The sequence below is a fragment of the Varanus komodoensis genome, unplaced genomic scaffold, assembly GCF_004798865.1.
Source record: "Varanus komodoensis strain SLA01 unplaced genomic scaffold, ASM479886v1 scaffold9, whole genome shotgun sequence".
NCBI classification, from domain to species: domain Eukaryota; kingdom Metazoa; phylum Chordata; class Lepidosauria; order Squamata; family Varanidae; genus Varanus; species Varanus komodoensis.
Window position 1 is genome coordinate 8,072,504 of NW_025336598.1, and position 22,969 is coordinate 8,095,472.

Genomic DNA, 22,969 nt, shown 5'->3' on the forward strand with positions numbered 1-22,969 from the left:
ATGACATTATTAACAATAGTTAATCATGGTAAAGTTGCTACCTGGAACATAAACATCTTGGCATTAGGTAAGCAAATAAACATAGTGATAAAAACCTTTATTCACTTCTAGCCTCTGGCAACAAAATGCAACCTGTTGATGAATTCTACAGGTTCTGCCTCTAGTTTCCATTTGAAGATTCTTTGCTGCCCAGTGGCCACTTTAAGGTCAGTGATAGTGTGTCCTGTGAGGCTGAAGTATTATTCCACTGGTTTTTCAAATGTCCAGTCTCTGCTCATCTATTATTGTGAACATTTTTAAATACCTTGGCTCAATCATAAATTCAAATGGAAACACCAGCCAAGAAATTAGAAGACAGACTTGGAAGGGCAGCAATGAGAGAACTAGAAAGGTTAATCTATTGAAAGGATGGAGACCAAGGCCAAGTTCATCCACACTGTTGCATTCAATATGCATGGGAGTGAAAGCTGGACAATGAAGAAAGCTGACAGGAAGAAAATTAATGTGTTCAAAATTTGGCACTAGAGGAGAGCTTTTGTTAATACCTGTGGACCAACAAATGAACAGGTGGGTCTTAGATCAAATCAAGCCAGAACTTTCTCTGAAGGCAAAAATGATGAAACTGAAACTGTTATACTTCAGCCATTATGAGAAGGCAAGGCTCACAAGGGAACCTCAGTTACATGATGGCTTGATTCCATAAAGGAAGGCACAGCTTTGAGTTTACATATTTTTGAGGCCCATCCTTCATCGGGTCACCGTAAGCTTATTTATTTATTAAAAGCTATTGTATGCCATCCTTTATATAAATATCTCAAGTTGGAGATGACCTGATGGCATGTAACAACCACCACCACCGCCGCCACCTCCTTCCATAGATGTGGCCTGGTCACCCTACGTCCAATGTAGAAGGGCACTGCTGACAAAAGAAGGGATACAGCATATTGGAAGAGGAGCAAGTGAATGAACCTTTGCTGTGGGCGACATTACTAGGTCCTGCAATAGTATTTCCATAATAGGTATGGGAGCATCTGGGTTTGTTGAAGGGGCTGGTCCCTGTTTTCATATTCTTCTTATGAGGCCTAATGTCACTAGTGATGAGCTATTTTAGCTTGGGAGGCTGCTGTAAGCAAGTCTGGACCAACCACCTGTCCTGTGAGAGGAATGTGGGGCTTGTTGATGATATATTTGAGTGGTTTCAGTTGGGAATGGCAAGTGACAACAATGGGGGTGTTCTGCTTTCTCTTCTAGGACTGGGTACCAGTTTGGCTTTGTCAAGCTGGTTTTTCATTTTGTGGGATGGGGACCGTACTTAGAGGATTACCTGGTTTAGATCCTTACATTGTGAGTCTCTGTCAGACAAATCTGATCAGATATGACTGTATTTCCGTGCCTGGCCGTAAGCAATGGGTCTTACGGTGTGTTCTGGAAGGAAGTATTTAAGTTGATATGGTGGTCTGTAGGCTTCTAATATAAACTGTTGCTTCGAGTCCAAAATGGTGCTTAGAAAGTTGCAAGGGCTGTTTAAGGTTTAGGTTGGAGGTGCTATGAAAGTTATTAAAACCCTGGTGGAACTTAGTTGGGGACCCCATACATGGTTATGGCATGTCAGGAGAGGCTTTTGTAGAACCTTTCCCAATTCGCACAAGCTTTTATGGATGTTGAATTTACAAGCACACCAGAGCTTTTGTAAACTACCCTGGGATTGTGTTGATTAAAGGCTAATATAAGTGTTCATCATCATCATAATATACACTGCATTTATACCCCACCTTTTTCCTCTTGGGAGAAACCCAAGGCAGCTTACATAGCTCCATTTCATCCTCATAACAACAACCCTGTGAGGTAGGTTGGGCTGTGAGTCTGTGACTGGCCCAAAGCCACCTAGGGAGCTTCACAGCCAAGCGGGGACTAGAACCCAGATCTCCTGGGTCCCTAGTCTAGCACTCTAACCACTGTATAACACTGGCTCTTAATTAAATAAATAAAACTAAAAAAATAAATAAAATTTAAAAAATTAAATTAAATAAAACTACAGAACTTTTTATCCTTATCAGTAGCTAGGGAATCTAGAAACCTGTTCACTCGTATTAGTGTACTCCAATCCATTCTACAGATTTAAAGCAGCTTCAGAGTTATAGTTCAGTTTTTCTTAGAACTGCTTTTAAAGAGCTTTTTAAAATTAGCAGCTTCTAGCAAATGGATCAAACTATGATATTTCCTAGTCTAACCTTTGCTTTGGCCGTGTAACATCTCTGCTTTAAGCACTTTCTCTATTTCCTGGTTCCAGGCTGTTGCAAATTCGAAGTGGAAAGACAGACCAATTGCTCTCATTAAAATGATAACAGCCCAAGGAGGATGGAGTTCTAAAAAGCCCTACCCAGAGGTAATGCATTAGATTGCAGAGACTCATGAGAGAGCAAGAGATCTTCCAAACCTGAAGTCCATAAGTGATCCTGAAACACTAGGAAAACTTGTGTTTGTCAAATAAACAAGCTTGCAAATAAATGGAAGAGAGCTTAGCATTATTAATTCTATACTGCTGCTGGGGGCTGAGGCTAAGAGTAAGTTGATTACTTAATGCCATGCAGAATGTTCATGGCATAGGCAACATATGAACTAGAAAGACCTAACTCTTGGGACCAGGATACCTGAAGGAACCTCTCCTTCCCCACATGCCCTCATGCCCCTTAAGATCAGCAGGGGAGGCCTTGCTCGGGGAATCCTCTTTGAAGGAGCTATGGAGGGTATCTACCTGGAGGAGGGCCTCCTCTGCAGTGGCGCCCAGATGATGGAATGCGCTCTCCAGAGAGGTCTGCCTGGCACTGACTCTCTACTCTTTCCGGTGTCAGGTAAAGACCTTTCCATTTAGCCATCATTTTAATAATTAAGGATTTTACACAGTCGCATTTTCTTTCTTTTCTTTTTCTTCTCTTCTCCTTTTCTTTCATTTTGAAAGTGTTTTATGTTGTGTTTTTACTGAATTTTAACTATTGCTATTGTATTATTATTGCTATTTTAACTTTTTGTAAGCCATCCTTAGGTTTGTTTTTTGTTTTGTTTTTTTGGCAAAGGACGGGATATAAATGTTTTAAATAAATAAAATAAATAAACTCACAGCTAGTTTCCAAACCAGTTTTAGCACAACAGTCAGATCTAAAATTGTGCCTAACTGCACGGCTTTAAAATTAAAAATATGAAACCTCTCTCTCTCTCTCACACACACATACACACACACACATATTGTTGTTGTTAGTCGCAAAGTCATGTCCAGACCATCGCGACCCCATGGACAACATTCCTCCAGGCCTTCCTGTCTTCCACCATCCCCTGGAGTCCACTTAAGCTCACACCAATGCTTCAGTGACTCCATCCAGCCACCTCATCCTCTGCCGTCCCCTTCTTCTTTTGCCATCTATTGTTCCCAGCATTAGGCTCTTCTCCAGGGGGTGTGTGTGTGTGTATATATATATATTTGACCTTTTTTTGAAAAAATGCTATGCGTCCCAGTAAACAATGCGCACAGGGAAAAGGAGACTTGCAAATGGTACAACCTTATTCTTCACTGGAAAAAAGCACATGGAATGTATATTTCCAGATAGCACAGCTGCATTTCTGACACTGGCATATCCCTGACAATATAATGGTATTGCCTGCAACGTTCATAGTATTTCTGAATGATAGAATTAGTAGACTGTGCAAAGGCAGTGAGGCAAAACAGCAGTGAAGCAAATTCGGCATTCAAGGAGACCAAAATCCCTGAAGAAAATGCCACCTTCCCTGGGCGCTGTAAAGCGGTACACATGCGGGTGGTGCTGTGGAAGCAGTATATTTTGTTGTGAACCCTCCCAGATATTTTGTAGTTTGGAGTGCCCTGCTCTTGAATGGGAAATTAAGATTCATTTGTTTTCGAAAAGCCCTGGTCCCAAAGGAGATGAAAACAGCTAGAACTGGCTTGTCAATATGGATCAGCCTCCCACCTGTCTTTATGGATTCTCTTTGGGGGCAAGGCTTTCGGTACTTGAACAATGACTGTGTCCGTGTGACATACTAAGCCATGGTAGGGGAGGATGGCTTAGTGGTTATGTGACCCCCCCCATTTCCCTTGGGGGGTTTTTTTAGGTCACCTAGCCATGGCTTGTTGTAGGGTTTAGGAAGCTCTCTGAGGCTTAGCATGTCATCTGAACCCACACAACATGCCAAGTCATGGCCAAAACAGAAAATATGTGACTCTGACCACCCCACTCAGGGCTTGAGATGCAGGAAATAGACCACTCAGTTTTGTTCCATTGAATGAAAGCAGCCAAGTGGGTCCTTCCCCCTTGCACCCACCACCCCCGTTTGTGAAGTTTTCATGATCCAGGTTTGACAGCAGGAGCGAGGGATAATTCTGGCTGCCCGTGTCGTGTGTGTGTGTGTTGTACTGATCTGCAGAATCATTCCTCCCAGCCCAACTAGGAAGACCTTTACAAGGTGGGTTCAGTTTAAGTGGACAGTGCCTGAGCATGGAAAGGGGGACATGGGCTACCTTACCACTCGACCACAGCATGCTGTGTCTTTGCAATGGAACGGGAAGGGCCACCACGCACTGGACTCCCATGCTGGAATTGAAGCAGGGGCTCCAAATTAAAAGAGCCCTCCCATAGCATTGTTGGGGAGGCATTCCCGGGGGAGGAAGGGAATGCGTAAGGCTCCACTGGATACCATATATCTTGGTGCAGCTTCAGGCCAAGTTCGGAAGGTTAGCAGTGGCCACTTCATGGAAATGTATTTATTTAATACATTTATATACCACTGAACATATTTAAAATATCTGTAAGCAGTTAAAATAGCTTATACATATATTAACATACAAAAGTGCTAAATATGTACATATATGAAACAATAATAAAACTATTAGCATAACCAATGTAAACCATCACCATAAACTAACAGACTAGGGAGCACATTCTCTCAGGGAAGGCCTGATAAAGAAAGGCGTCTGTAATTGGCACCCAATGCATGAATAGGTGGCACCCCCTGAATACTAATGCGGAGATTGTTCCAGCAACTGGACACTGTCACGGAGAAAGCCTGCTCCCTTGTTGCTGTCATGGTGCAGCCGGGAAAAACGCCAAATGCTTCCACTGGTGATCCCCACTAGGGAAAAGTGATCTGCCAGGTAACTTGGCCCAAGGCAGTTCAGGACTTTATAAGACAACTTGTTTTGATATGATAACAGGAAGCCCATGGGGATGCTTTAACACCAGTGTAATATGTGGATGGCCAGGCACTCCACTCAGCCTCCTGGCTGCTGCATTCTGCACCAGCGGCAGCTTCCAGACCATGCATGAGGGCAGCCCCATGAAAAGTGCATGACAATGATCCATATGCGAGGTAGCCAATGCAGTGACAGGCTTTCCTCCTCGAGCAAAGGGCAGCTGATATACCAACCTTAGCTGGTAACAGGTGTTCCTCACCGAAGAAGCACCTTGGGCTTCTAATGACAATGATGAATCCAGGATTACTCCCAAATGATGCACCTCATCTTTCTGGAGGAGTGCAGCCTTGTTTAGAACAGGCAAACTTCCCAATTTCCATGCCTGTCAGCCACCCACTGAGTTTCCATCTTGCCAAGATTCAGTCTCAGTTTGTTGCCCCTCACCCCGCCTTATCCCCAAACTCTTAAGGACTGCTTCCAAAAACTTTACAGAAATGTTAAATAGTGTGAGGGACAAAATGGCATCCTGTGGTGCCCCACAGCATAATTGCCAGGAAGCCAAAACAAAGCCCCCACTGTTACTTCCTGCCACCATCCCTGCAGTAGGAGCAGCATCAGTAGCTTAGGCTCCTCACGTTCCTCAGGCCCTTGAGGGGGCCCCTGAGCCTGGTGTCAGGATTTAGGGACCCCACTCAGCTGGTGGTGAGCTGGAACTCCCCTGGTGTGCCTCCTTCTGTGTAACCAGATATCAGCTGGCCTCATGCTTGTAAGTTGAGCTTTCAGATATGTGGGTTAGCAGAGAGAGAACAGAAAGGCTGACCAGTGCGCATATGTGCCTCTAGCATTTATTAGCTATTTTCTAATCTAAGTTTTAAGCACAGATGTTGCTGGAAGATACCCTCTAACCTAATGATAATACGCACATACCAACAGCACAATCCCCTATATATTATTGGTAATTGTTATTAATATGATTAAATATATTGCATGCAAGAGGAGCTTTACTCCCCTGAGCAAGCAGACCACTCCACCCAGAGCTGCTTATTTCAGCTGCTGAGTAGTTAGCAGTGCCTTATATACTTTGTTCAATATTGCCATTTGCAGAATGACTGCTACCATACAGCCATCCTGAAGAGCTGCTGTCTCAGGTCCCTTGTACGGCCACCCCCAAAATGGCTGTTGCCCAACATTAGTATGAAAGAAGATGCTTTGGCCTCTGAAATCACTGCTGTGCAACTCGCTTGGGAAAGAATTCAGCTTCAGCACAAATTCCTTCTTGCTTCACATGTAACAAATTCGTTGTTGCCCCATACCCACATGCTTACTCAATTTCACTCCGATTTCCACTGGGTTATTTGTCCATATGTTGCCAAGTAAGCACAATTAGCTAAGAAGTTTTATTTTATGTTTGACACAAATGACAACAGAACCAATGTAGCGCAATGTCTTCAATTTCTGACTCATGAAGATGAACCAAACAAAAACATCATGGTCAACAGTATCAAAAACTGCTGATATCAAGCAAGATGAACACAGTCATACTGTCTTACTCCTGCAAAAGGTCACCCATCAATACAACCAAAGCCAATTCTGTCTGCAAACTAGGCCTGAGTCTAAACCAGCGTCCTTCAAGAACATCTGCTATTGCCCACTGCCACGTCTTGTCCTGAAAAGGGTATTAATGTTAGTGCAATAACTTGCATAAACTGAATGCATTCAGTCGATCAGGGAGGCCAAGCGTGGAAAAAGTGTTTCATGGAGAACCAAGACAGGTAGCATGGGCTTGGGAAAGGAATGGTGGTTGTAAATGACAACCGGAGCGGACAATTCATGGTGCAGTCCAGGAAACGTGCAATGAACCAATTCATTGTAATTGTAAGAAGTAATGTAGTACTACAGTACCCTGAATGGAACTGCTCACCATTAAGGAATCTGCTTTGTAGGGCAATTTGATTTAAATAGAAGTTTTAGCATTATGTATTTCATAGAGTTAAATTATGTCACAAACAGAACCATTATCCAGGGTTCTAGTTTCAATACGAGTAGCTATGAGGGGAATTTCATATCAGGTAATCTTTAAACAATGTTATTATTATTATTAACCAGGCATACTCTTGCCTGGCTTGACCTCTTCCTACCCATTACTGCCCCTAGGTACTATTTCACAACATGAAAGACAGAGATGCATGTTATCTACATACTGTTGGCATGCAGGAATAGAGGCTGGGGATCGAGCCCAACAGATATAAATTGTAGGGAAAGAGATTTCAGGTAAACTTTGGGAGACTCTTCTGATCCTGTGACCAAATCTTTCTCCATTCCTAATCCAGGCCTAAAGTCAAACTGAAATGGGCCTAGAGATAATACATAAATAATACATAATATAACGGAGCATATCAAATCCATTATCACAATGGCCTTTGCAATAAACTTGTAAAGTTAGCTGGCCGCCACCTTCTTCTCCTCGTACATAGCCAGGACTATGGCAGCAAAGGGCCTGAGCCAGAAGGGGTTAAGGAGAAGTAGTGCAGAACATACAAAACCCAAAGTGATTTAGAGAGCAGTCCTGTGCTGGTTTAGACAGCCACAGTAGCTGAAACATTCTGTGAGCTTTAGGACTTTTTTCTGTCTTACTGCATATAGAATATGTAGAATTAAATATATGTAATCTAAAATGTATTTTTTTCAAATGTAAAAATAAGGACCTAGTGTTTGCCAATTATTCTAATTTTTTTGCACTTGTTGCCCAGAATTATCCAAGGTGGGTGAGCAATACAGTTCAATACAGTATGAACAATTTTCTTTGTATCTCCACATATAAAAGAGTTACAGACTTGCTTCTTTTTAGAATGCTAATCGGGCTGTCAAAGAATATGCCTGGAATCTCTGAAGCAACACCTCTGCCATGGTATGTAAAACCATTGGCTATGCTGCACCATTTCTCTATGAGATTTTGTAGGGAAAGCTTTTATGATATTGGTCTTATTCACTTAGATTGTACTAATTGATTTTAAAGCAAAAAATGCATATTGAGCCATTAGAATACATGGCACTTCAGAGTAACATAATCGAAGCCAACATGCTTACGAACCAAGCTGGGGCTGGGCCACAACCGGGCCCACCATTAAGCACAGTGAAACGGCCTGCTCCCAGTGGCACTGTGAAGATGCAGGGAGCGACGAAGGCAAAAAGTGGCATTTGAATGCTGCAGCAAGGCTCTTTAAAGTGTTGGCTTAGGGTGAGTGCAGAGAACATTTTGGCTTTGAATCAAGCAGCAGAAGATCTTAACTGGCACTGAAAGGGGTAAATGCAAGGAAGGGACACGTGATTAACTGCAGCCTACATGCAGTTGGCTTTCGTTCAGGTGGGGATGAAATGAAGGATTAACAGTTCTGGAAACTGCTTCACACAAAAGCAGATCGTTGGTCCCTCTAAGGTGCAGCAGTGTGCGTGCTTAGATAGAAAGAAGGCCTACTACTCCCAGCATGTCCCAGCCAGCTTTGGCACAGTGCTGTTGACCTGAACAACAGCAGCTCCTGATGGCTTTGGGCAGGACCCTGTTGGAGAAGCCCGGGGTGGAACCTCGGGTGTTCTGTACCCAAAACAACAGCTATCGCTCCTCCTCCTTTCCTTCCTTCCAAGGCTGCAGGGAAGGTGCAGGTAAAGCTCAAGGGGAGGAGCTAGGAAGAAAACATCTACATATTGCAGTTATACTTCCCCTCTCCTTGCCCCTCTCTCTGTTACGGCTAATAATATCCCAGCTTATTTCTGCATAATTCTTCTCCTTGGGTAATACTGGGCGTTGGGCTGTATTTTTAGCGCTGCAGCCCAGCAGCTGTTCTGCCGGGGCTCTTTTAAAAGGGAAGGAGCCCACTCCTTGCAAGGGTCAGAAGGGTGAGAAAGAATCGCAGCACGCTCGGCGTATAACCTCGCGGGAAGGTCTCCCGGCTGTGCCAGCCACGGAAAGCCTAAGGGAGCTGCTCAGGCTCAGCGGGGCTTGCCTGGGAGAACTGCGCCTGTCTCTCACTGGTCGAGCTTCCTTTGCGCCAGGAACGAAGTCAGGACAGAAGAAAATGTCCCTGAGCAGGTACAAAGTGCATTTCACTCACTACCCAGCCATTACACCCATCGAAGATTACGAAGGAGAAGCCCCAGGTCAAAATCTGAATTTGGATCCTCGCCCCCTTTCAAGAAGTGAAGTTCGCTGGTAATCCGAGGCTGTCCACAGAAGCTGCGCCGCCAGAGAAGAACCTGGGATTGCCCCCTTCCGCGCCCGACCTTTCAACCGTCTGTTAGGCAAAGGCCGCAACTGTGGCTGTAACCTTCTGCAGCTTACTAGGGAGCAAGTCCACTGAGCACAGTAGGGCTTACTTCCGAGTAATCATACGCACAGGACAGAGCTGCAGAAAAGCCACGTGGAGCGCTCTGCTTCCTACACCAGCGGTAACCACGTCGGGTTACTTACGTTTCCTCTCTTTCTGCTGCCCGTTTGGATCAGGGGAGCGAGGTTTGCCATGTTCGCAGGATTTGGGGGCCTCCGCCTCCTCCGGCGCTGCTTTAGAACAGGTTCTGCCGCTGCACATGGGTGCTAACAGGGGAAGCACTCCGGTACCTGTTTGGCTCTTGCAGGCTGGCAGGCGGGGCATCGCAAAGGTGGAGCCCAAAGAGAGCCGCCGCTGGGCAGGGAAAGCGAACGACCTGGAGGAGCCGCTCAGAGCCCAGACAAAAGGGGCTGAGGAGTTGAGCGACCTTCTCGGGAGGACACCGGGAGAGATCAAGCGGGAGCATCGGGAGTGGCGCCGGATTCTAGCTGCTAAACAGCTGCGAATCGCTCAGGAGAAGGAAGCTCCGGCGGGTTGACACGACTCCCGCAAACGCCACAGGGCACACTTCCCCTAAGCGATAGCAGGTATACTCCAGAAGAGGGTCGCTCGAACAGGACTGTGTTCTTCTGTAGGACTGCTGCCGAGCCAGCGAGGGAAAACGGGGAATCATAAACTCGCTCTTAAACGTAACGCTACGAGATCCTTTGCGGGGTGGGGTGAAACTGAATCTAGGCAACCCGCCAGCCTTGATAGGTCCGATCGACTTTCGTTATTGGCTGCTTTCCTACACTGAAAGAATCCGTTCGTTCTCCGGCGCATGTTTGAACTGCGCCTTCTGTACTTATTATGCAATGCAACGGGGATGTTATAAAAGCTGGAACGGAGCAACCCGGAATGGCCCCTTTCTAACAAGCGAATTATGACAAAAATAATGGTGTGTGTGAGGGAGACCCTTGCCTTGTTTAAGGACTGCAGCCCTTCCAATATTCTGCTTCTATTAGCCGCTTTTAAGTCCCAGAAGCCATCTGGAACAGGCCAAGGGAAGGGGCAAGCAAACCCATCAGTCACACAGGACTTCATGGGAGTGATGAAGTACCCATGCATCACCTATAAAAATGTTCCTCCTTGCCCCCTTCATTTTTTAACATAAACAACTGAAGGAGGGTGTTGGGTTCTTTTTCCTATTCCTGAAGCTCTTGTTGATCCAGCAGGCAGGAGCCGAAAGCAAAGCAAGGGGTGGCAGGGAGTGAGTGAGTGAGGCTGGAGTCAGAGAGAGGGGAGAGAGGGTGAGGGAGACAGAAAGAGCAAGGTTGAGCTTAGGAAGAGTGTGAAAGAAGGTGGTTAGGATCAAAGAAAAGAGAGAAATAAGCAGGAAGACTTGTGGGAGAGAAACTGCAAGGTTGAGGGTCGAGAGAGAGAAAAGGAAAGGTCTGTGTGAGTGGAAAACTGGGGAGGCCAGGAAGCAATTTTTTTCCTACTTCCCCCTCCTTTCCAATCGCTAGCTTCTTGGTCCCCCCCCCCCCCGCACCTACCCTTTGATTAGCCAGGCAGCCACAGTAGCCATGGTGGGACAAGCCACCTCCTCCATGCAAGCCATTTTATGGTGGTGCCCTCAAAATCCCATATGGTGCTATGGATTAGCCAGCTTGGGAACCCCAGCAAGAGGTAATGAACTGTTCAGAATGTATTGTGGCTTATCATTTCACTATTTTACATAAAGGGCTCATTCTGTGCTGCTCTGTTCCAGTGGGGAAACAAGACCCCTTGTTTTGTAGACAGTAGTGAAGATAAATGCTATAAAAGGATTGGCCCTGAGGGCAACATGATACTGTTCTCAGAGGCTTAAAATGCCAGGAGTGGCCTTCACTGGATTATGGCTCCTCTTGTCTACCAGGTACCTCGGTTCTGTTCTGTTGCCCAATGGCCTTCCTGAGCTGATTGGATAAGAACTGGGACAATTTCATATGTGAAGCTTAAATCAATGTGTGCAAAAAGCAAGTTGTAATGCACGTATGTAGGCTTCGTTTGTTATAATGTGCAAACAACTTCTCTTCACCATTCTTGCCCTGATTAGCAATAGTAATATAAAATACGAACAGTGGGAGACCTGCATGTGGGAAAGCTCTTCCTCAGTGACACTGGCATATGCTCCCTTTGGAGTGGTGACTGGCCTGCACACCTGCTCTGTCCATGCAATGGGTCAAGACACATCTTGTTAACATGGGTTTTTAAAGTGTTATTATTTTAAGGGTTATCTTAGTTTTTAAACTTTTTTACTATTTTTATTTTCATTTTTGGTTAAACCACCTTGGTTGATTCAAAACACCAATATAGAAATACCACATATAAATCATGTTGTGATTGCTAACTTCAAGTCGAGGCCACTGTTATGCAATCATGTGGGGATGCCTTTGAAGACTATTTGAAAAATAGGGCTGGTCCAGAATGTAGCAGCCAGTTGCATAACTTGAACTAGCTATGGAGATACTATTAGAATGCATTACTGAGACCTGAGCAGAGAAGGCAGGAGTACCAAACAATTATATAAACTCATAGCATACTGTTGGGCAATACATATGAGGCTGCAAACAAAGGGACCTTACACAGCAATCCTCCAATACTTCTGTATAAACAAGACCTTCTGTAGCTAAGATAGATCTATGTTACGAGCTTTTATGTCACAGAGAAATTATACTTTGGCCCACAGAGGCTGGGCTTCACTGCCAATCCCTTGGGTGGAGTCCAGCTGCAGAAACTGCTCTGGATTCTACAGTAGGTTCACCTTAACTATGAAGTCTAAAAGTGGGAATAGGGTGCAGGTGTGTCCCCATGTCCAGCAATGCTCCCTGATCTTTGTGCATTTAGTGCAAAAACTCTGATGCAGATTTCTATGTGCATTCAGATGATGGGAGGACCTAGAGCCCCACAGGAGAGCCCTGCCTTGCCTGCAGAAGGATCCAGCATCAATCCCTGCTCTTTCTAGGAAGACCTGGAGAAACCTTGGGGAGCTGCTGCCAGCCCGTGTCAACCAGTGAAGGCCGATGGTACCATTGAATGTCCCAAGACATTCTGTAGGGGATGGGATAGAAAAGCTTTAAATGAATGAATGAATACTGGGGTTCTGTATCCATGTTGGGTTTTAGTCTCAAAGTTAAAGGAGCGGTCAATAGCAATCCCCAAATAGGATTAGCACTATGGATATCCCCTTGAACATTCAAGACTGCAACCTGGCATTAATATACTGCCTCAATGACACTGGAGCATTAGCCTCATAGAAACACAGAAACATAGAAACAGAGCGAGTCAGAAGGGGCCTCCCGGGCCATCTAGCCTGCCCTCCGGCTTAGATGGCCCAGTGGTTTGAGCCAGTATAAGATAGCTCCCTACGTTCTTAGAAGGCTCTTTGCAGTTGGGAAGCCTGTTCTGTGTGGGTTCTTGATTGCACAGGGGCATCTAAGCAGGTTCATCTGAAGTCTCAGACATGCCCACTATCTTTTATGTATCGCATAATAAAGTTAGCAGCAGTCCAAAAATGTTGTCTGTCCTTGATAGCCAACCAGGTTTTTTTACTTGTAGAACATTGCACCTCCCAGGAGATGGGTTATCCTCCCTGACTCTTGCTACACTTCCAAAATTCAGTGTGGCATGCTCCCTTCACCAGCTCCAAGGATGAAAATCTGAAGAAGAGTAGAGGGTTATGTACAATGCAAAACTGAGCCCACATCAGCTATGGGTTCTGGGCTAAAAAGGATCCCAAGCTTTTTCCACACCTTTAGGTGGGAGAAGAGGCACATCTCCCTTCTACAGCAAGGAGGTCAACAGGAAACCTGTGGTTTGTCATACATGCTAGGGAATGCTGAGAATACATCTGAGAGAATGCTGTGGTGTGGTAAGCAAAACTGTAGACCCCTTGAATAGATTTGATGCAATTGTGCAATTTCAGAGAAGCATTTCAGCTATTATTGCTGTTGCTGAATACATATTTGACCGGCAGAAATGGACATTCAGTGAAAATTACGCAGTTGAAAGGTACTTCAAACAGACTTTTCATCTGTAAGTGCTTTGTACTTCCACCAATTTAGAATGGAAAGCTAAAATGACACAAATTTCATTGCATATCACATGTCTCAACACCAACTCTTCAAGGGTGTGTGTCAAGCTGGTTCACCCCTAGGGTCAGGAAAGCATTGAACTTCAGTTTCTTTAACAAGGCCCTTCTTTTTCACTCATTCACTCTGTGAAATGGTCAACAGGAATGTTAACACAAAACAGTGTCCTATTTTTTACTCCAGTGCAATTCTTATTCAACTGTAAAAGCGACTTGTAGCTAGAGATTTATATATATATATATCAGATATATATATATATCAGAAACATGCTAACACTTTGGTGCATATGAACAGGAGTGAATGGTGCAGAATTTCTCACTTCTGCTGCAGAGTTTTATGGAATCAGGGATGTGCATAATTGGCTGTACCTGAACTCCAAGTAACAAGTTGTGTTAACTAGACTACATGAGGGCTAAAAGTGGGTATGCAACATGAGGCAGGCATGCTATTTTTACTCTTTGTGGCCCGTCCGTTCCACCCAGTCCTTCATGCATCCATATTTATTTATTTATACATTCATTTATATGCCACCTACTACCATAGTCTTAAGGCTAGATACCTGTTGCTCTTTGTCAGCAGGTACCTGCCTAGACATTGACCAGGCAAGGCTGCCAACTTTTGGCTCTTTGTGAGTGCACAGAAAAATACTTGTGAAAGACTGAAAGAGAGAGAGGGAAATGCAGATAATACCATATTACTGGCAGAAAACAGCAAATAACTGAAATGATTCCCACTTAAATAAAAAGAAGAAGGGAAAAAGTGGGACTACAGCTGAATATTAAGAAAATAAAAATCACGGCTATGGAGGAATTGTGCAACTTTAATATCAACAATGAAGAAATAGAAAGTGTGAAAAGATTTTGCATACTTTGGCTCAGTCATCAATTCACACAGAGACTGCAGTCAAAAATTAGAAGATTGAAACTTGGAAGGGCAGAAATTAAGTAACTGGAAAAGATAATCAAATGAAAGAGAGTTTCAATGTAGACCAAGACCAAGATTATTTATACTATTGTATTCCTAATCTTTATGGATGGCTGTACAAGCTGAAGAAAGCTGATAAGAAAATTGACTGTTCAAACCATAGCCCTAGATCAATACTCTGGAATGACATGAAGACAAACTTTAATTTGGTCCTAGCTCAAATTAAGCCGGGACTTTCTCTGAAAGCAAAAAGGATTAAACTGAAACAATCATACTTTTTGAGAAGGCAAGACTCACTAAGCCAGTCATGCTAAGGAAAGTCAAAGGCAGAAGCCAATCATGCTAAGGAAAGTCAAAGGCAGGAGAGGAAGACCAGCTATGAGATGGATCAGCTCCGTAAAGGAAGTCGCAGCCTTACATTTACAAGAGCTGAGCAGGGCTGTGGAGGACAGGACGTTTTGAAAGGCACTCATTCATACAGTCACCAGAAGTTGGAAGAAGACTTGACAGCACATGACAACAACACAGTGCACATCAGAAGGGGAGAAAATGGGTTTGCAATCACAGAGAGCTCTTCCAAGGTTTGAGCGAATGTTAATGGCTGTAATGGGTTTTGTGAAAGCTGATCTCTGGGGAAAACATAAAAGGGGAAAGGAACAGAAAAGCCATTGTAAGGCAAAAGGGTTTGCAATCACAACAGAGGGCATCCAGTCAGTTCCTGTTGCTCCAAAATGCCATTTGGGCACCTGTGGCACTGCCAGAACTGATGGTGGCCTGAGGAAGCTTGCCAAGAGGCTTGTTGGCCAATTTCGGTTACCCATGATGGGATCAGTTGCCTGGCTTGAATAACCCATTTTGGCTACAACTAGCCAAGCCGCCATATGGGAAACTGTCTGGGTTCAGATACAATCACCCAGCATGGCTTGGCACCCATAAGTTCACCTGTAAGTGCATCCAATGAGTGTTAAATCCAATATGCATTGCCCTTCAACTGCTTCTCATACATCAGCCCCCTAGCTGGTCAACAGGCTTGGCAGAAAAAAATTGATTATTTCCATCTGGTATGGAAAAATAATGGACATCGTTGCCAGTTTAACCTTGCACATCCAAGATGCCACCGCTGCAAAGGCTGTATTGTGACTTCCAGATGTCTGGGCTTCAGTGATGGCAGTAAAGTACCAGGAAAGGAAAGGCGAACAGGAGTCATGCACTCTGTTTGGATGACGGGTCTTCCTTCCACTCCCAGGCTGGGGTTTAGCTGGTCTCATGACACAGGACACATTGCAATGGTCTACCCAGGACACAGATCAATCAGGTGATTCCTGTCCAGAAACTCTGTATGAGTGCAGAGGATCTTCATCCACACCTGGAGTCTGCTCTTGTGATTTCACTGCCCCCGTGCCCACTGTGGGGTGGGCAATGTATTAACTCATTGTGATTTCCAGAATGCTTTCTTGAAGCATGTTTCACTTTGTTTGCCTTCCCAAATGTGAGCATTTTTGTGTTTTTTCTTTTCCTAATTAGGAAGAATGCCATTTGAAAAAATAAGCTTTTCCCCAACCAAAAATACCTTTTTCTTTCTATAGTCTAACACATATGAACTTTGTGGGGATTTGCACAAATACACATGTTCGAAAGTGCACATTTGTTCAAGTGTACAGATTACAATAGTCTAATAATATTGCATGGGAGGTGATGTTGCAAAGGTATGCAACCATCATGTTGAATATTGGGACCAGATATACATACTGCCTCTAAATTCACAGTCCTCTTAAAGATACCAAATATGACTGGACAGGGTTCTGTTGTTGTTCAGTTCATAAAAAGAATAACTGTGTTAATGTTAACTGCTTCTACTGATTAATATCAACATGGGAATTTTCTCACTTTGAAAAATGTGGAGGTGGTATAATTGATTATATAGCCATTTCTTAACCAGCATGTAAGTAAGTAATTCATTTTGAAGTTGAATCTGGCATGGAAAACTATCATTTATTTCTTACTGTTGCACTGGAATGTTCAGTACACAGTAACTTTATTTAGAATCTCAGTTGTATCTTAACAAATATTTAGGTGTGACTGCTCATAAGAAAATTAAAATTTCAGCTATAGTTGATTTATTCTTGACTTATCTTTTGGATACTGAAGATTTTATCACTGTCGAGAATACTATTTTTCAGCTACTAAGGTAATACATTTGTTTCAAATTTTGACTAATAAATTACAAGCTTCTCATAATAGGAATACTTGCCTTTTCTGTTGCACAGTAACAGGTTTATTAAATGCACCTGTGTACTTTACTGGTCCAGGTGAATGAATGCAATTTCTGTATTTTTTGTTTTACTTCAGCACCAATTCAGTATTAGATATTTCAGAAAATTTACTTGAATGGTTTCCAACTACAGAATGATTATAAGAATCTTCTTCTCAACAAAAGAGTAACATAGAAACATAGAAACAGAGCGAGTCAGAAGGGGTCTTCTGGGCCATCTAGTCTGACCTCCGGCACCAGCCGGCTTTGCTCACATAGAAAGAGCACCAGGTTTTGATCTTTTATTCTTACACCAGAACTTTTAATATCTAACATCAACTGGTGGGATTCTTTGTTGGAAGTCTTACTTTCATGTATTACAGGTCTGCTACCTGAAATGTCGTTATTCCCCATGTTTTCAAAATTCTAATCCATCAAATTATTACAGGGTGGTTTGCTTATAATTAGGAAACTTTATGAAAAGCATGCGTACTGCACTGGATGCATGGCACACCACTTTGAAGATCACACGCACTACGAGTGAGGCAGGGCAGGTGGAAAGCCGAACGGCAACATTTGCTGCAGCAAGAGACGAGTGAGGTGGCCACCTGCTCACCCTAAGTCTCGCTCTGAGACACACAGGCTGGCAGCAGTGCAGGGCCCTCCCGGCAGTGGGGCATGCAGGGTCCTGTGCCCATCCTGGCCTACCAGCAGAGGCAGGGGAGTCATCCCATGTTTTGTTGGGTGAGCACCTTGCATTTCCTGGCCAGGAGCTATGTGGAGAATCTAACAATTGTGAGGTAGAGGTGTTTCAGAGGCATGAGTAAGTATGCTTTGTCATGAAGCATTGTTACAATTACAATTGTAATTACAATAAATCACCTGTTATCTGGGACAGGTAAATAGGTTATTTCCTAGTGAGGCGACTTGCTTTGTGACAGAGGCTTCCTGCTGGCAGTATGCCAACTTTTAGTAACACTGTTAGTGGTGTTGCAAAAAAAAAAAAAAAGCTTTTATGATCTCTGTGGCTAACAATTAGCTCTTTCAGTTTATCAGATGGGAGAGCATTCTACTGACTCTCCTCTACACTTATGGGTGCCATTCACTGCTCACATCTTCGAATAGTTCATTAAGAAAAAACATGTTACTTACCATTTTCTTCTTTAATACAGGATCATCTTTAACCGCACTAGAACCTTTCTCTTCAGTCTTTGTTTCATTTTTCTCCATTTTGTTATCTGTAAATAATGCAGGGAAGTATTTGAAATTAAGTTTTGTAAAATGAACTAGCAGGACGAAGCTTCATACCAATATAGGCTCAATCTTATTCAGTAAAAATTCCTACGTGTCAACACCACTGTGATCAGTAAACATCTTACAAAAACATGTGGGACTCAGTTACTAATTTAGAAGGGAAGTTTGGGGAAGTGGGGAAGGGGAAGGGGAAGGGGAAGATAAAGGCACGAAATATTTGAATATGCCTGATCTTAGAATGTCCACACTTATGTAATCTGCTTGAACAACTGGAATAGAGGAGCTCCAGCTGTTTGCTGTCTGACAAATGTATGTATGTAAGTGGACTGGCATTAAGCTGGCACCTTGGTTCAGGACCAGTATGCTCTGGGAGGCATAGCCCAGGAGTTTCTAGGTATGCCATTAAGAGACACAGAGCTACAGCAGCCTTCCCCGACCTTGTGGCTTCTAGACACATTTGGACTGCAACACCCAGAATTTCAGTTAGTGGCCCTGCTGGATAGGAATTCTGGGAGTTGCAGTTCAAATGCCTCTGAAGACCACCAGGTTGAGGAAGGCTGAGCTACAGAATCTGCTTGCTTCCCCCTTGATTAATTTTTTTAAAGGCTGTTCGCCACGTCAGGGGAGGACATGCAAATGTCTGTTTGACCACCATGGCAAGAAAAATGTCTAGTCCTGAGACATCCTGCATCCCAGCCAGTGTCCCTAAAATAGAGGCCATGTGATGCAATGGACAGAATGTTTGACTGGGGCTCTGGGAGTTCCCGGGTTTAGTCTTCCCTCAGCCATGGAACTCATTGGGTGACTTTGGGCCAGTCACAAACTCTCAGCTGAACCTACCTCACAGGTTGGTTCTTGCAAGGATTAAATTGAGAGCGGCAGGAGGGTCAGACCCAGAGTGCCACTCTCTCTGAAATTAAGCTGTTAGAACTGATATACTGACCAATGTGCTAGGGGCTGGTATATGAACCATGCCATTTTTCACTTCGGTAATAAATGTGCATCCATATGGTTTTGAGAAAAGGGAAAGTTCATGTGTGTGGACCTCAAATAAGAATGAATAATAGTATTAAACATAGTACTTTATGCATATATTACTTTGGATTGAAAGCTCCCTCTTTTGCTCATTATGTTATGCATTACCCATGGAAGCGACACATTCAGGTAAAGGATTGTTTTTACAGAGGACCTCAGCTTCATCATCTTTTTAAAGGACACCCTAGTTCAGGGTTCAGAAACACAGCACTCACAGGCACGGTGGCACCCACACAATCCCAAGTGCATCCATCAGGTCCTGCCACAGCTGCTGGCAATTTTCCCCCACTAGAACCACCACTATTGAAATCATGAATTCTGCTTTCCTCATGCCACCTTTCTGCTCAAGTCAGCAGCTTTGGCAAGGAAGGAGGGAGCCGAAGGAGGTAAGAGTGGCAGTGGCAGAAAGGAGGGGAAATTGCAGGTGGGTGAAGGAGAGGCAGCAGAGGTGACCACAGTGGTGTCTTGTGTGCTTGTCCAGGCAAAATGAAGGTAAGAAAGTGTTCACTGGATCAGAGGCCACACCTGGGGATGGTTAAAATATGGAACAATAGTTTGGTTCTGCTGAATGAATGACAAGCTCAGGGAGCTTCCATGCTTCATGATTCATTTTTATCAAGTTAGCTATACGGAGTCCCTAGTACAATATCTAAAACAGAAGAGGTCACCAAGGGACACTTACAAGCCAGGAAAGTAAGTGAGGAAGCAAGTATCATTATATGCTCTAATGCTTTAGGGGTGGTTCAGAGTATCAATGACATTCCTAGCAGCTTTTCAGGCTGTGTCTTCTGGAACCAAAATGGATCCTTGTGCCAAGATGTAGAGTAATAATGCCAATTAAATATATGGTGCACAGCGTCTCAGAGAGCCAGTATGTCAGAAGTTCCTCTGTAACAAGGTAAGTACGTGCTTGGTGAAATAGGTCGATACGGCTTTTTGGCTTACATTTTGGGAAAGCTTTATCAATGTAGCTTAGAACATAAGTGTAAGCATATTCTTTAATAATCCACTAAACTAACTTCAGTGAAGATTTCTACTTTCTGTGGCAGACGTGCTTGCCTTTGAGACATTTTTCTCCATTTGCTGAGGCACTGTGATGTCATGGAAGTCTAATTACTAAAGGTAAACATGTAAGCAGCTACAGTCTTGCCAAACAGGGCAGCTTCTGTGAAAGAACTGAAGGTCATTTTGGCTAAGAAATTTTACATGTATCTGTAATAATAATAAAGCAACAGCAACTATATAATCAAGGATGAATGTGAATACCAAAGCAAAACTAATGCAAATGAAAAAAATATGAAAGAAAACAAATCCTAATGAATACAGCATTAAAAGAACTAGTCTTTCAGTAACAAATGCAAATAAAATCCCCAAGCAAAAACAATTTCTGTAGCACACTCCTATTAAAAAGTCATGAGGCCGAGGATGGGTTTGGACAACATACTAAGGCCCTTAGGAATGGAAACCATGTGCTATGGCTAAAAGTTCCCTGTGCCTAACTGACAATCAGGGCCAGGGGGTGAGGGGGGCACAGGTATCATGCCTCCCCCTTCGCCTTCTCTTCCCATGGTCCTGTCACCAGAATGCCATGTGACAATGTAGGAGCACTGAGGGGAGTAGGGAAGACAGCTGCCCAGAGTGCTAACTGCGTTTAATAAGCCACTGCCCAAGAGTGACAGCTTATAAATCACCCTCAGGAAGCTGGAGGAGTCAGATGCCATGCTAAACCACTGCCAGCATGGCTTGGCCTGCCAGGCTAATCCAGTCCGTGTGTTCCTTTCAGAAAAGTGATGCAGAAGGAACAGAGGGCTTGTCAGGAAGAGGTGGTGGAGACAGAAGGCTGAAGACAGGAACAGGGGAGGAAAATACGTGACATGTTCTAAGGGCAGCACTTTGCATGGGGCTGAGCAGTGTCAGGAATAATGTGGATGCTGCTACATGGAGAAAGTGGATTATGAGATATATTTTTCTATCTTTCATAATACTAGAACCCAGCGAAGTCATCCCATGAGCCTGGATGTTGAAAGATTCAACAAAGATAACATGAGGGACTTGTTTAATCATTAGATTTATATCCCACCCCCTTTTGTGTTAAGGAACTCAAAACAGTTCACATCATTCTCCTCTTTCTCATCTCAGAAAGCCTGCTTGAGATCTCAGCAGATTGCTTGAGCCCCAGATCTGCACTCTTAACCATACAGCGCATAATCACACTATGGAATGTTCTGCAGAAGTTGCAGTGATGGCTTTTAAAGAACATGCTGGGTTAGATATATGTATGGAGGGGGAGGCCATAAATGGCCTCCAGTCCTGATGACTACATGCTACCTACAATATCAGAGGAGGGGCTTCTCATGGGCAGCTGGTCAGCCACTCGGTGATCCTTATTCTGATCCAGCATTGCTCGCATATCCTTAGGAGGCTAGTGGGTGTGGATAATAAATCTCAAAGGAATGTTTAGGAGGAAGCTGAACTTCACCTACTGATTGGAATTACTTAAATACTCAATCAGGGTCTCTAAGGGTGCTCTGGGTTTCTCAGGCTGCCGTCCCATGTGACTGCCTGTAACCTTCTGAACCTGGAAGGTTACAAGCACCCAGCTGAGAGCAGGAGGTTCACCAAGGTCTCAGCCCCTCATCCTCCAAAACATTGAGATTTAATTTAAACATTTAAGTACTGTGTTGCCCTGCCCACAGGAAGGAGGGGCTGAGGCACCACTGGGATTCTTCACAGAATGGCAGTGCCTGGCTCCTTCCCTCCCCCCCCCCCCAAATGTCCCCTCCAGCACCTGATGTGCAGGTCGCAGCAGCTCCCCTGACTTCTCCCATGGCCAGCCAACCTGTGTTTATTGATCATAGGATTGCACCCTAATTTATATGCCATGTATTTAGCCTTGGAAGCACAGTGTGTGTGTGTTTGCGTTTGTCTATATATAGCAGTAGTAATTATCAGTGAGTGATTATGCAAATAGAGCACAAAGTTCATGCAGTTCATGTCCTTAATTAACCTCTGTTTCTTCACATACAGTACAAGAAGAATGCTTTATATAGTTGAAGCCCCATGAAGGAGTTAGGTTGGTGATTCTAATTACAGTGCTTCAGCTTGGGCAGTAGCAACTTCGCCACAGAGAGGGAATTGGCCCTATTCAATCAGTGCTGCCAGGGCACCATCATACTGGATAGCGAGTCCTTGAAGATGATGTTTAGGAGTCACAACAGGCAGGAGTGCCGTCTGCACAGCGCTTGACATAACTGAGTCTATTCTTGACTGATCTTTTAAGGGTGAGAAGACAGGCAGTTCAGTTTAGTTGCATACCAATAATCAGCATTTTAAAGTAATTGCCCACACATAATAAATGATGCTTTTGTATATTGTATGTTGCCATCTTCACAAATAAGATGGTCCAGATTACTATTACCAATCACTAGAAACTATTCATAAATTGGCCTATAAAATCTACCTCAATTAATATTAGATATTGCTGATATGATTTGAAGGCCCTGTTGGGATTTCCTGGTCTTGTATCTCTTGCATTATACACTGAGTTGTGTAAATGGCATGGCTGAGAAGCCTTCAGCAGCACAATGAGTTCAGCATTTTACATTGCAGTTCATTCTCATGAGGTAGACTAAGACAAATAATCCATATGAAAAAAATCAAAAGGACAGTGGACTGGCTGCTGTCCCTTTCTTATCCCCTACAGATATTTCTTGGCTTGGTTTGCACTGGTGCCAATCCATTTTAGCTTTGGATTTGGTCCTGCCACTTTCTTGGCTGCTGCAGGCACGTTTGCTCTTGTCTTACCTGCCTCAGTGGAACCGGGACCCTTTCGGTTGCTCTGCTTGCCCCATCAACATGCCTTGCCTCGCCT

The 22,969-nt window shown here is 43.9% G+C and overlaps 1 protein-coding gene across 2 annotated transcripts in view; it reads right to left on the reverse strand.

Annotated features, from left to right (window-relative positions):
• The window catches only part of SLC2A9 (solute carrier family 2 member 9), an 84,534-nt gene that overhangs the window by 51,873 nt on the left and 9,692 nt on the right, over positions 1 to 22,969 (reverse strand). Inside the window, exon 2 of one of the 2 annotated variants that reach the window (XM_044418427.1) lies at positions 17,962 to 18,047. In XM_044418427.1, coding sequence (XP_044274362.1) covers positions 17,962 to 18,047 — 86 coding nt within the window. Of the gene's footprint in view, positions 1 to 9,665; positions 9,722 to 17,961; positions 18,048 to 22,969 lie in introns of those variants that run through there. The other variant, XM_044418428.1, reaches the window with a different exon arrangement.